We start from the raw sequence: 13,106 nt of genomic DNA on the forward strand, positions 1-13,106 counted from the left end.
AAAAATACACAAAAGTAATATCAATGCAAATATACAGATAATATACGTCGTCAATACTAAATCTAAAAGTGCGGGTATAATAATAATCAATAAGAAATAAGCTCTATTGTTGTCTAGGGGATAATGTATTGTCCGATGGAAATATAAAAGTCACTCAGTTCATGCAGGCTGCAGCCTTGGGGACCGCTGGGTTTTGCAACGGTTGGAGAGAGAGAGAGAGATTTGGAGAAAAAACTTGCCGATTCCTTTTATGGTTTCGATCCGTCGGAGTCTCATTAGTGTGGCCGTTCACTTGTGGCCTCTCCTTTAGCTACGCCGTTCTTCCGTGATGAGCCCTCTACCCTGGCAAGGGAGGATGCACACGGGCCCTCACTGGTGTTTGCTATAAAACGCTGTCACTGGCTTTCCAGCATTTCTCCTTGTACGTCTAAAGGGGTTGTTCCCCAGACCCTCTTTTATCCTTACTCACGGGGTCTCAGATGTCACTCAGGTTGGGATGATGCAATCCCTCAACCAGCCCACTCTGGTCGTCCCCTGAGGGCTTCAATGAATAGTACAGTACTCAGTACACAATTCCATCTGCAAGAGACAATAGCCGTTATCAGGGGTTTTTGTTTTGCTGAGGCCAGGACGCATTCCAAACCTTGAGGATTCTGCATGTCTCTCTCTCATTTCCTGGGTCCCAGACCCGAATTAATAGCGATCTTGCGATTCTCAAAAAGGAGGGGGCGACTTTGTACCCTTCGGCCCCTCAGAGTTGTGGCACATTAGTAACAAGTGAAATGGTAATAGATCTGACTTGATATTTTAATATAGCATTGATCGTACCTAAATTCCCAAACTATGAGAAGTAGTTAAGAGTTCAGCAATAGCTGTGGCTTCAATTTGTTTCTCCTCCATTGCACTCGTACAATTCCTAAGGCAAAAAGAGTAATGTTTCAAGTTTAATAAAAACAGTTAACTAGCTTCGCTTCACTGGCAATTTTCTTTATTAGTCAAATGGACTGCATAGCAAATGTTAATTTTCTCATTAACAGAAATAAGGAAGAAAGTGACAGTCAAGCTGGGACAGATGCACATTCTCTATGGGTTAAAAAGACCTCTGTGGCAGAATCTCAGGAAGATTTCCATCCATCAAACTCATCTGAATGTTATCTGTATCCTTTTCAATATTTCGTTAAGTTAGTAGCCTGGTGTGCAAAACAAGACGAACCTAATGGGTTCATTGGTAGTCAGCCCTTAAGGAAGTACGCATAAGAGTAAGACACACAAAGGAGCTGGAGGCAGTCAGCAAGCAGGTCAGGCAGCTGCAGTGGGGGGAAATGAACAGTTGGTGTTTTGGGGCAAGACCCTTTACCAGGGCAAGAAAGAAAGAGGCAGAAGGCAAAATAAAAGGATGGGGAAAGTGTGTGTGTGGAGGTGGGGTGGGGAAGGGAGCATGGGCTGGTGGGTAATAGCTGAGGGAGAGAGGAAAGGTAGGCGGGTGGGGTAGGAGAAGTTGGAATGATGTGAGCAGCTTGGAAGAGAAGTGGAAGAGGCAAAGGGCTGAAGAAGAAGGAACCTGATAGGAGAGGAGGCTGGTGGATCACAGAATAAAGGGAAGAAGGTGTGGGTGATGGGCAAGTTGTGGGGTGGGGGAGGAAAGAGGAAAGGTAATGGGGCCAGATGGATAATGGACAACAAAGGGAGTATGGTGGGAACAGAAGGAAGTTGGAGAAATCGATGTTGATTTATCAGGTTGAAGACAACCAAAACAGACTATAAGGTGTTGTTCCCCTCATGCTTCTAGCCTTAACTTGGCCATAAACGAGGTCATGGGCAGACATGTCAATTTGTAAAAGGGAAGAGGAATCTAAATGATTGGCCACCAGGAGATTTTAGCTGTTAAAGCAGATGGAGCGAATGTATTAGATGAAGCAGTCCCTCAGTCTGCATTGGGTCTCACCAATGTAGAGGGGGCTGCACCAGATGCAATATGTGAATCCAGTGTCATTTATGAAGGTCTGCCTCACCTGGAATGATTGATTAGGGCCTTGAATGGTGGTGAGGGAAGAGCAATAGGGGCAGGTGCAATATTTGGGGTGGTTGCATGGATAAATGCCCAGAGGGGCATCAGTGAGGAGGGAGTCATGGAGAGAGCGATCCCTGCAGATCGTAGAAAGAGGAGGGGAGCTGAAGATGTACCTGGTGGGATCCCATTGGAGATGACAGAAGTTGTGGAGAATTGTATGCTAGAAGCACACTCACAGGTTGGTAGACAAGGATAAGAGGAAACCTATATCCCTATTATGTTTGGGAGGGAAGATGCGCAGGATATGAAGGAGATTCAGGAGAGGACTGCATTGATAGCAGCAGAGAGGGATCCCCATTTTCTGAAAAGATGACATCTTGAATGTCCTGGAATGGAAAACCTCATTATAAGACCACAAGGTCCGGCCCATCGAATCTGTTCCGCCATTCAATCATGGCTGATCCTTTTGGCTGTCTCCTCCTCAACCCCATCTCCTTGCCTTCTTCCCGTAACATTTGTTGCCATGTCCAGTCAAGAACCTGTCGATCTCTGCCTTAAATACACCCAACAACCTGGCCTCCACAACTGCATGTGGCAACAAATTCCATAAATTCACCACCCTTTGGCTAAAGAGATTTCTCCACATCTCTGTTTTGAAATGGAGCCCTTCTATCCTGAGGCTGTTCTCTTTTGTCCTAGACTCTCCCACATCCTTTCCACATCTACTCTGAACAACATTTGAAAGGTTTCGATGAGATCCCCCCGCCCCCCATCCTTCTGAATTCCAGTGAGTACAGACCCAGAACCATCAAATGTTCCTCATGATAACCCTTTAATCCCTGGAAACATCCTTGTGAATCTCTTCTGGACCCTCTCCAATGCCAGCACATCTTTTCTAGAATGAGGTGCCCAAAACTATTCACAATACTCAAGGTGAGGCCTCACTAGTGCCTTATAAAGCCTCAGCATCACATCCTTGCTCTTGTGTTCTAGACCTTCTGAAATGAATGTTAACGTGGCATTTGCCTTACGTACCACTGACTCAACCTGCAAGTTAACCTTCAGGGTGTTCTACACAAGGACTCCCAAGTCCCTCTGCATCTCAGATTCCTGAATTTTCTCCCCGTTTAGAAAATAGTCCGCACATTTATTTCTATTACCTAAGTGCATGGCCATGCATTTTCCAACATTGTATTTCACTTACTACCACTTTCTTGCCCATTCTCCTAATCTGCTTTATACCTGTTTCCTCAACATTACCTGCCCCTCTACCAATGTTCGTATCGTCTGCAAACTTGGCAACAAAGCCTTCTATTCCATCATCTAAATCATTTATGTACAGCATTATAAAAACATCCCAATCCTCTATTTTCCCCATTTATTTTTGATTTGCTGCATTTCTTCTCTTTTGCTCCTACAGTAGCTTTGACTTCAATTGTCAGCGAAAGTTGTACTGTTTTACCATTTGAGTATTTCTTCATTTATGAGAACAGATGTGGTGGAATCAGAGGAATTGAGGGAAGGGAATAACATCCTTGCAAGTGACAGTGATGGAAGAGGTGTAGTAAAGGACACTATGCAAGTCAGTGGGTTTGTAAAAGTTGGCAGATAATCTGTCTCCAGAGATAGAGACAAGGATCAAGAACGAGTAGTGAGATGTTGGAGATGGACTAAATGAATAAGGGTAGGTGGAAGCTGATGGTGAAATTAACAGACTTGATAAAATTAGCACATAACATTGATGTCAGGCTTTGAGAAGAAGCCATGATTCCACGCAAATATTGCTCAATCCCTGGAATGATACAGAAATTGAAGTAAAATAGAATAAGTTGTTTATTAGATTTAAGGTAAGTGCCTGTAATGTAGTTTTCATCAAACTAATCATTGCTTCTTCACACAATGGCTGTTCTGTGTCGGTTGTCAAGGCCCTAGATTAGGTTCTTCAGTCATGCTGAATTAGTTAATTTAACTGTGATGGTGATTGGAACTCCTCCACCAATCGTCGTGCTCTTAAAGAAAAGAAACTGAAGAGTTACTACATGGCAAGGAGACATCACTCAAGCATGTTAAAACATTTACAGTGAGATTAATATGCTAAACAATTTTCATGTAGCACTGTTCATGGTTGTATCAGAATGTCCCCATGTTTTTACAGGTAATCAAATAGAGGCAGAATTGTCTGTGCAGGAGCTTGTTATGTACAGTGATAACCAACAGATAATACTGGTTGAGGTATAAATCTGGCTTGGATGGGGAGAATTCCTTTGTTCATGAAATTTGTTGTGGGGATCTTAAGTCATCTTGAAATTGATATCTTCAAAAACATGTTTCTCAGTACAGTATTCTCTTAATTCTGCACTGGGGCGTCAGTCCAGATGCTTTTTCTCAAATCTCCAAACCCAGGGACTTCTGCCTTGATGGTGAGAGTATGCATAGGTGAGGCCTAATGAATACAAATGCCACTCCTAATGCTCATGAGTCCAGTTAACACAACAGTTGTACACAACTCTTATTGTAGATTCTCCAAGTTCACTCTATCCAGACCTTTCAATATTCACTATATTTCAATGAGAAGTCCCCTATTCTTCTAAACACCAGCAAGTACCAGCCCAGAGCCATCGAACACTTCTCTTTCATTCTTGGGGTCATTCTTCTTAAAAACTCTCTGGCAGTACATCCATCCTTAGATACAGAATCCCAATCTACTCACAATATTTCAGATATGATCTAATCAATGCCTTATAAAACGTTAGCATTACATCCTTGCTTTTATATTCTAGTCCTCTTGAAGTGAGTAGTAACATTACACTTGCTTTTCTTACTACTGACTTAACCTGCGAGTGAACCTTTAGAGAATCTTGAACTAGGACTTCCAAGTCCCTTTGCAATTATGATTTTTGTATTCTCTGCCCATTTAGAAAATAGTCTACACCTTTACTCCTTCTAACCAAGTGCATTAGCATACTCTTCCCTATGCTGTATTTCATCTGCTGCTGTTTTGCCCATTGTCCCAACCTGTACAAGTCCTTCTGTAGAGTCCCTGCTTCCTCAACACAACCTGCTCCTACATCTGTCTTTGTTTCATCAGTAAACATAGCTACAAAGCCATCAAATCTGTAATCTAGATCATTAACATATAAAGAAAAAGAGCGTACCCAACACTGACCATTACAGAACACCACTAGTCACTGACAGACACCCAGAAAAGGTCCCCTTATTTCTGCTTTTTGCCTTCTGCCGGATTAGATAGCCAATCTTCTAAACATGCTGGTACCTTCCCTGTAATATCACGGGCTTCTATCTTGTTTAGTGTCCCCATTTGTGGCACCTTGTCAAAGGCCTCTGAAAATCCAAGTAAAAAATATCCTTTTCCTATCCTGCTTGTTACGTCCACCAAGAGATGTCAGACAAGATCTTCCCCTTCAAAAAATCATGGCTAACTTTGGCCTATTTTATCATTGTTTCCAAGTACCCGGAAGCCTCATCCTTAATAAAGGACTCTGAATTTTTACAACATCTGAAGTTACCAATCAGCCTATAATTTCCTATATTTGGTCCCCCGCCCTTTACAAAGAGTGAAGTGACATTTGAGTTCCCAGTACGTACTCTGAAACCATTCCAGAAACTCTTGCATTTCAGGCAAACACCAGGAAATCTACAGATGCTGGAAATTCAAGCAACACACAGACCCTTCGTCTGCTGCCTGACCTGCTGCGTTCCACCAGCATTTTGTGTGTGTTGCTTGAACTCTTGCATTTGCTGCTTTCCCATCATCCCTGCTAGGGTCCCCTTCCAATCGACTTTGGCCAGCTCCTCTCTCATGCCTCTGCAGTTCCCTATATTCAACTGTAATACCAAGTTACCTATTCAAATCTGGTTTATTACATAGTAACAAATACAGAATTGAATTTTCCTTAGTGGAAGTGACAACAAACTGCTCTTTTCAAAAAACAGCTGCTCTTCTTTTGGAATCCAGTGCCAACTGACTTTCCCAGTCTTTACTTAGCGAAGTCTTCAATGTTGCCTTTCTTACATGCCTTTTCTGTCTCCTGTTGTAATATTTAACCCACAACCTGGCTTCTATTGAGGCCTGTATACAACTCCCATCAGGGTCTTCTTCCCTTCATGATTTCATTTTTTACCAAAAGAGCCACCGCACCTCCTTGCCAGCCTGCATGTCTTTTTGATAAGATGTGTATTCTTGGATATTTAGCTCTCAGCTGTGATCTTCTTTCAGCCACCACCCTGAGGCCAACAATATTGTACTGGCCAATTTCTAACTATTAAAAGCACTAGATCCTTTTTATTAAATATATACATTCAAATATAATTGAAATCTGTCCATTTCCCAAATCCATCGCTAATTTGTTCCTTTCTGGTTCTAATCACTAATCCCGTATTTCACCAGTATATAGTTGCAATATAATGTAATTCATTTAGCCCACTTACTTTGCTACAGATATTTTGTGCTTCGTTGACAGTATAATTTGATTAAGTTAACTTGTTAATGAAATTTGCACTGTTGTTACATTATTTCTACACACATTCATTACTCTTAGATTTAAGTATTCTAATATTTTTATGACTGACTTTGTTCAAAGTTATTTCAGTTCTACTGCCTTTGACGTAACTCTAAGCAGACCTGTTCAATCATCTCTGCTTTACTTGCTGACCTACAATGAAGTTTCAAAATCTCTCCACAGATTTGCACCTCTGTAAACTGCTCTGGTCCCTACTACTCAGGCTTTGGCATTTCTTTAGCTTTTGATCTCTTAATAAAAGACCAGAACTGAAGAAATGCCAAGATGCCAAGTATTCAAATTCAAAATGCCAAGAAATGCCAAGATGCCAAGTATTCAAATTCAACTACAGCTATTCTTCCAGCTTCAAAGGCCCAACATTCTTGAATTGGATATTTCCTCCCGCAAGCTTCCCCTCTTGTTCCCCTTTTATTCTTTAAAAACTTGTGTCAACAAAGCTTTCAGTCATAACAACTGATAAAAGGTAAAATTACTGTGATAAGTCCTTGCTTTGTTTCATGTCATATACAACAAAAATTATATAATACATGATGCAGTATACAAAATCCAGTTCTATAGTTATGCAACATTTGTTGTAAATAAGATTATTTCCTTATTTTTGTAACCAGACATAATCACCATCAGGATAAGCAGTTTAAGTTTCTGGTTGTAGTTGAAGGGTCCTCTGCCGCTTCCTTGATCACCTTTCTGATGAACTCGCCACATATAGTTGCACAAGAGGGTGTACAGAGAGGACTGCCACCAACATTGCTTTGCCCTGTAGCCTTCCCTGGAGCATCCTTACAATTGCTACAGGCAAGTTTCTTTTGTATTAACATTAAATGGCTGAAACTAACCAAAGTAACAGTTAAATTGTGAACAAAAATGTTGCATTAATGCCTGATATGGATTAGATATAATTTCATAGTAATCGTAGTTGTGGGATGAACCTGTACTATGTCTTCCAAATTGGTGTTGGGGAAGTAGCATGTTGGAGTTCAGGCTGACACGGGTATATCTGTCAGTTGGGAATACCACTGAGAAACCTTGAGATTGGGCAATGGAGGTGATGGGCATCATAAGAAGGCCTATGGTGTGTTGGTCTTCATCAGCCGTGGGATTGAGTTCAAAAGCTGTAAGGTAATGTTACAGCCATATAAGACCTTGGTTAGACCCCACTTGGACTGCTGTGTTTAGTTCTGGTCACCTCGCTACAGAAAGGATGTGGATGCTTATAGAGATTTACAAGGATGTTCCCTGGACTAGAGAGCATGCCTTATGAGAACAGGTTGAGTGAACTTGGCTTTTGCTCCTTGGAGTGATGGAGGATGAGAGGAGTTTAATGCTGAGAAGTGTGAGGTTCTACATTTTGGCAGGAATAATCCAAATAGAACATACAGGGTAAATGGTAGGGCATTGAGGAATGCAGAGGAACAGAGAGATCTGGGAATAACAGTGCATAGTTCCCTGAAGGTGGAGTCTCATGTAGATAGGGTGGTGAAGAAGGCTTTTGGAACACTGGCCTTTATAAATCAAAGCATTGAGTCCAGAAGTTGGGATGTAATGTTAAAATTGTACAAGGCATTAGTAAGGCCAAATTTGGAATATTGTGTGCAGTTCTGGTCACTGAATTATAGGAAAGATATCAATAAATTAGAGTGTAGAGACGATTTACTAGGATGTTACCTGGGTTTCAGCACTTAGGTTACAGAGAAAGGTTGAACAAGTTAGGTCTCTATTCATTGGAGCGTAGAAGGTTGAGGGGGGATTTGATCGAGGTATTTAAAATTTTGAGAGGGATAGATAGAGTTGCCGTGAATAGGCTGTTTCCATTGAGAGTAGGGGAGATTCAAACGAGAGGACATGATTTGAGAGTTAGGGGGCAGAAGTTTAAGGGAAACACGAGGGGGTATTTCTTTACTCAGAGAGTGATAGCTGTGTGGAATGAGCTTCTTGTAGAAGTAGTAGAGGCCAGTTCAGTTGTGTCACTTAAGGTAAAATTGGATAGGTATATGGACAGGAAAGGAGTGGAGGGTTATGGGCTGAGTGTGGGACTAGGTGAGATTAAGAGTTCGGCATGGACTAGGAGGGCCGAGATGGCCTGTTTCTGTGCTGTGATTGTTATGTGGTTAGATGGAGTCCTGATAGAGTGTATAAGATGATGAGAGGCATGGATTGTGTGGATAGTCAGAGACTTTTTCCGAGGGCTGAAATGGCTAATACGAGGGGACATAGTTTTGAGGTGCTTGGAAGTAGGTACAAGGGGGATGTCAGAGGTAAGTTTTTCACACAGTAGAGGGTTTGTGAAATGCACTGCCAGCAAAGTTGATAGATGTGGATAAAATAGGGCCTTTTAAGAGACTCTTGGATAGGTACATGGAGCCTAGAAAAACAGAGGGCTATGCGTTAGGGAAATTCTAGGCAGTTTCTAGAATAGGTTACATGGTTGGCACAATATTGTTGGCCAAAGGGCCTGTAATGTGCTGTAGATTTTCTTTATTCTAATTGATTACAGGATAATTACACTTCCTGGTTTACAATATGATCTTAAACTGTTTACCATATTCTTATTTCCTTTACCTCCTAAAGGTTGCCAATACATGTGGAAAAGTCCAGGGCTGTCTTGGTTCTGTGGACTCTTACAGCTTGGAGATCACAGGCCCCATTCTTCCTCACTCCATGGACTGTATTAATCGTATTCTCCAGTGTAATGAATATAGTGGAACAGTGACTGTTGTTAATGTTCATGAGTGTACCTCTGTCTTCAACGTTCAGCTACCTAGTTAGTTTGGCTTTTGACTAATATTATGGACAGAGATATAATTAACTATGGCATAAAGGAAACACACTGGATGAACTGGCTGCATCTAACAGAAGTTTAGTACATTTTGTCAGTATATCCCAAGTTATTCTTGCAAAGCTAAGAAAATCACTGGAAATGGACAATAAACAATATAGTCAAACAGCAGTATTGATCTGACAGATTTATATTGTTTTATTGTCTTATGAGCATTTCCTTTACAGCAAAGATTATCCCATTGCTTTAGTTACCAAGTACGTATCCCATTCACTATACTCTAAATATTTTATAAAGATGAAGCAGACCATCAGTTACCTTTCTCTAGATGTGGTATAATGCAGATCAAAATTGTGAATATACAGTATATGCTTTTTATAATCTGGTTTGACTCTAGCATTTCAATATACTAAGTTATATTTATATTATGTATTAATCTTTGACTAATAGGAATGTTTGGATATAGGAGATAATGTCATTACTTTGCATTAAATATTTTGGGTATAAGAGTTATTTATTTAATGCTCCTAATTAAATGATATCTAGCTATAAATAATCCTCAGTCTTGTGAAGGCCATTCCTGGTTGGAAACACCTGACTTACAGACACCACCTGCACAAGAACAAATTTTAAATATTATATTATGAAGTCTTATGTATGTATGTATGTTCATTCCTACAAATAGCAGAACTAGTTTCCTCTCTCCACTTACTAATTGTTCTTGTGCTTTTGATGCCTTTCATTACAATACTTGAGGTATAGTTGCAATAAAGTAATTTTTGTGTACTTTGAGTTAAACAAAAAAATGACTTATGGATGTCTGTAAAATCAGAGACAGCCTGCAAACATAGTCCACATCGATTAACTATTTAATCCTTGATAGTTAAATAACCTGCAACCTGTATCTTGCTGCCAGTGAAATGTATGAAGTGTATTGTTTAACTAACCAGTTGCTTCAGACTGCCAGAATTTGTAGTTGAACATTATCACAAAACCTTTACAAGTGATTTTAAATGTATATCCCACCTTCACTTAGCTTTGAAGGTGCCAGTGCATGTTTTTTTTTAAAGAACAGAAACTTTAATGTTCTGAACTAAGACACTATAGTACAGTCAAGTGTATAAGTTAGGTGATGCAATTCATTAACAAATTGTGGAAGAAAGGAAGATGTGAGGAAAGCAAATAAAATAACATTTTGTCAAAAAATTTAGAGAAGAAAATGAAGAAATGGAAGTTTTAACCAGATAGAGTATTTGAAGATTTTAAAGTAAGCTAGATTTGGTGTTATGTTTGCATAATAGGAATCATCTCAAAACACTCCATGTAATTTATAGTACAGAGTGATGGTATTATTTGAAAGCATAGTAAGTTATGAGAGTAGCAAGCCAATGTTTCTGTTAAACTGGACTATTATAATGAAAAGGCAAGCTCAAACATCTCATTTTCTAACTTGTACATTATAATCCATGAGATATAGGAGCAGAATTATGCCATTTGGCCCATCAGGTCTGCTCTGCCATTTCACCATTTTCCTCTCAGCCCCAATCTCCACAGCTGCCTCTGGCAAAGAATTCCACAGATTCACCCCTCTGTGGCAAAAGAAATTCCTCACCTCTGTTCTAAAGGGACTCCTCTCTATTCTGCAGCTGTGTCTTCTGGTCTTAGACTCTCCCCACCATAGGAAACATCCTCTCCACATCTATTCTATTAGGGCCTTTCACCATTCAATAGGTTTTAATGATGTCTCATACTTCTGAACTTGAGTGAATACACGCCCAGACCCTTCAAACACTCTTCATATGACAAGCCATTCAATCGTGGAATCATTTTCATGAACCTCCTTTGAACCCTCTCCAATTTCAGCACATCCTTTCTAAGATGGTGGGGTAAAACTGCTCACAATACTCGTGAGGTCTCACCAGTGCTTTATATATAGTCTTAAAATGACATCCTTGCTTGCTTTTATATTCTAGTCCTCTTGCAGTGAATGCTACCATTGCATTTGCCCTCCTCACCACAGACTCAGCTTGCAACTTAACCTTTAGGGAATCCTGCACAAGGACTCCCAAGTCCCTTTGCACCTCATTTTTTTTTTGTATTTTCTCCCCATTTAGAAAAAGGTCAACCAAAATATCAAACAAAACCATTTCTTCTACCAAAGTGCATGATCATACACTTCCCAACACTCTATTCCATCTGCCATTTCTTTGCTCATTATTCATCTTTCTGTAGCCTCTGTACTTCCTCAAAAATACTTGCTTCTCTATCTGTCTTCTTATCAGTGGTAAACTTTGCAACAAAGTCATCAATTCCATCATCCAAATCGTTGACATATAAAATAAAGAGAATTGGTCCCAACACAGACCACTGGTCACTGGCAACCAATCAGAAAAGGCTCACTTTATTTCCAGTCTTTGCCTATTAGTCAGCCACTGCTTTATCTATGCTAGAATCTTTCCTATAGTACCACGGGCTTGCAGCTTATTAAGCAGCCTCATGTGGCAACTCATCAAAAGTCTTCTGAAAATCCAAGTACACAACGTCAACCAATTCTCTTTTGTCAATTCTGCTTGTTATTTCTTCAAATAATTCCAACAGATTTGTCAGACAAGATTTTCCCTTGAGGAAACCATGTTGTCTATGACCTATTTTATCACATGCCTCCAAGTACCCTGAGACCTCATCCTTAATAATCGACTCCAACTTCGTCCCAACCACTGAGGTCAAACTAACTGGACTATAGTTTCATTTCTTCTGCGTCTCTCCCTTCTTGAAAAGTGAGGTGACATTTGCAATTTTCCAGTCTTCCAGAACTATTCCAGAATCTAATGATTTCTTGAAAGATCATTACTAACACCTCCACAACCTGATCAGCCACCTTTTCAGAACCCTGCCGTGTACACCATCTGGGCTAGGTGACTTACCTAACTTCAGACCTCTATTTCCCAAGAACCTTCACTCTAGTAATGGTAACTTCACACACTTCATGATGCCTAATACCATACTGCTAGTGTCTTCCCTAGTGAAGACTGATGCAAAATACTTATTCAGTTGTCTGCCATTTCCTTGTCCCCCATTACTACCTCTCCAGCATTATTTTCCAGCAGTCCAATATCCACCCTCGCCACTCTTTTACACTTTATGTAGCTTTAGAAACTTTAGGTATCCTCCTTAATATTATTGGCTAGTTTAATTACATATTCCATCTTTACCTTAATGACTCTACTTGCCTTCTGTTGGTTTTTAGAAGCTTCCCAATCCACACAAGTTACATTCCCTTTGTTTTTTATGTTCTCTTGTTAGCAAATGGTTGTCATCTTTCCTTTAGAATACTTCCACTTTGAGATGCATATATCCTGTGCTTTCTGAATTGCTTCCAGGAATTCCAGCCATTGTTGTTCTGCTGTCATCCCTGCCAGTGTTCTTTTCCAATCAATTCTAGCCAACTCCTCTCATATGCCTCTGTAATTCCCTTTCCTCCACTGCAGTACTGATACTTCTGACTTTAGCTTCTACCTCATATTTCAGGGTGCATTCAATCATATTATGATCTCTTTCCATGAGGGTTCTTTTAAATTAAGCTCTCTAATCAATTCTGGTTCATTGCACAACACCCAATCCAGAATGGCTGATCCTCTTAACTGGTCCAACCATGAGCTGCTCTAAAAAGCCATCTCATATGCACTTTAGAAATTCCACCTGTAATTCGGCACCAGCCTGATCTTCCCAATCTACTTGCATATTGAAATCCCTCATGACTTGTAACATTGTCCTTTTC

At 40.3% G+C, this 13,106-nt stretch overlaps 1 protein-coding gene across 1 annotated transcript in view; it reads left to right on the forward strand.

Moving 5' to 3' along the window:
- LOC132400558 (protein downstream neighbor of Son-like) overlaps positions 1-10,516 on the forward strand; it is a 63,241-nt gene extending 52,725 nt beyond the window's left edge. The window contains exons 7-9 of the mRNA XM_059981634.1: positions 1,038-1,157; positions 7,161-7,347; positions 9,121-10,516. Of these exons, the coding sequence (XP_059837617.1) occupies positions 1,038-1,157; positions 7,161-7,347; positions 9,121-9,318 (505 nt within the window). The 3' untranslated portion in view covers positions 9,319-10,516. The remainder of the gene's footprint in view (positions 1-1,037; positions 1,158-7,160; positions 7,348-9,120) is intronic.
- The last annotated feature ends 2,590 nt before the right edge of the window (positions 10,517-13,106 follow it).

Source organism: Hypanus sabinus, chromosome 10 (genome assembly GCF_030144855.1).
Source record: "Hypanus sabinus isolate sHypSab1 chromosome 10, sHypSab1.hap1, whole genome shotgun sequence".
NCBI lineage: Eukaryota > Metazoa > Chordata > Chondrichthyes > Myliobatiformes > Dasyatidae > Hypanus > Hypanus sabinus.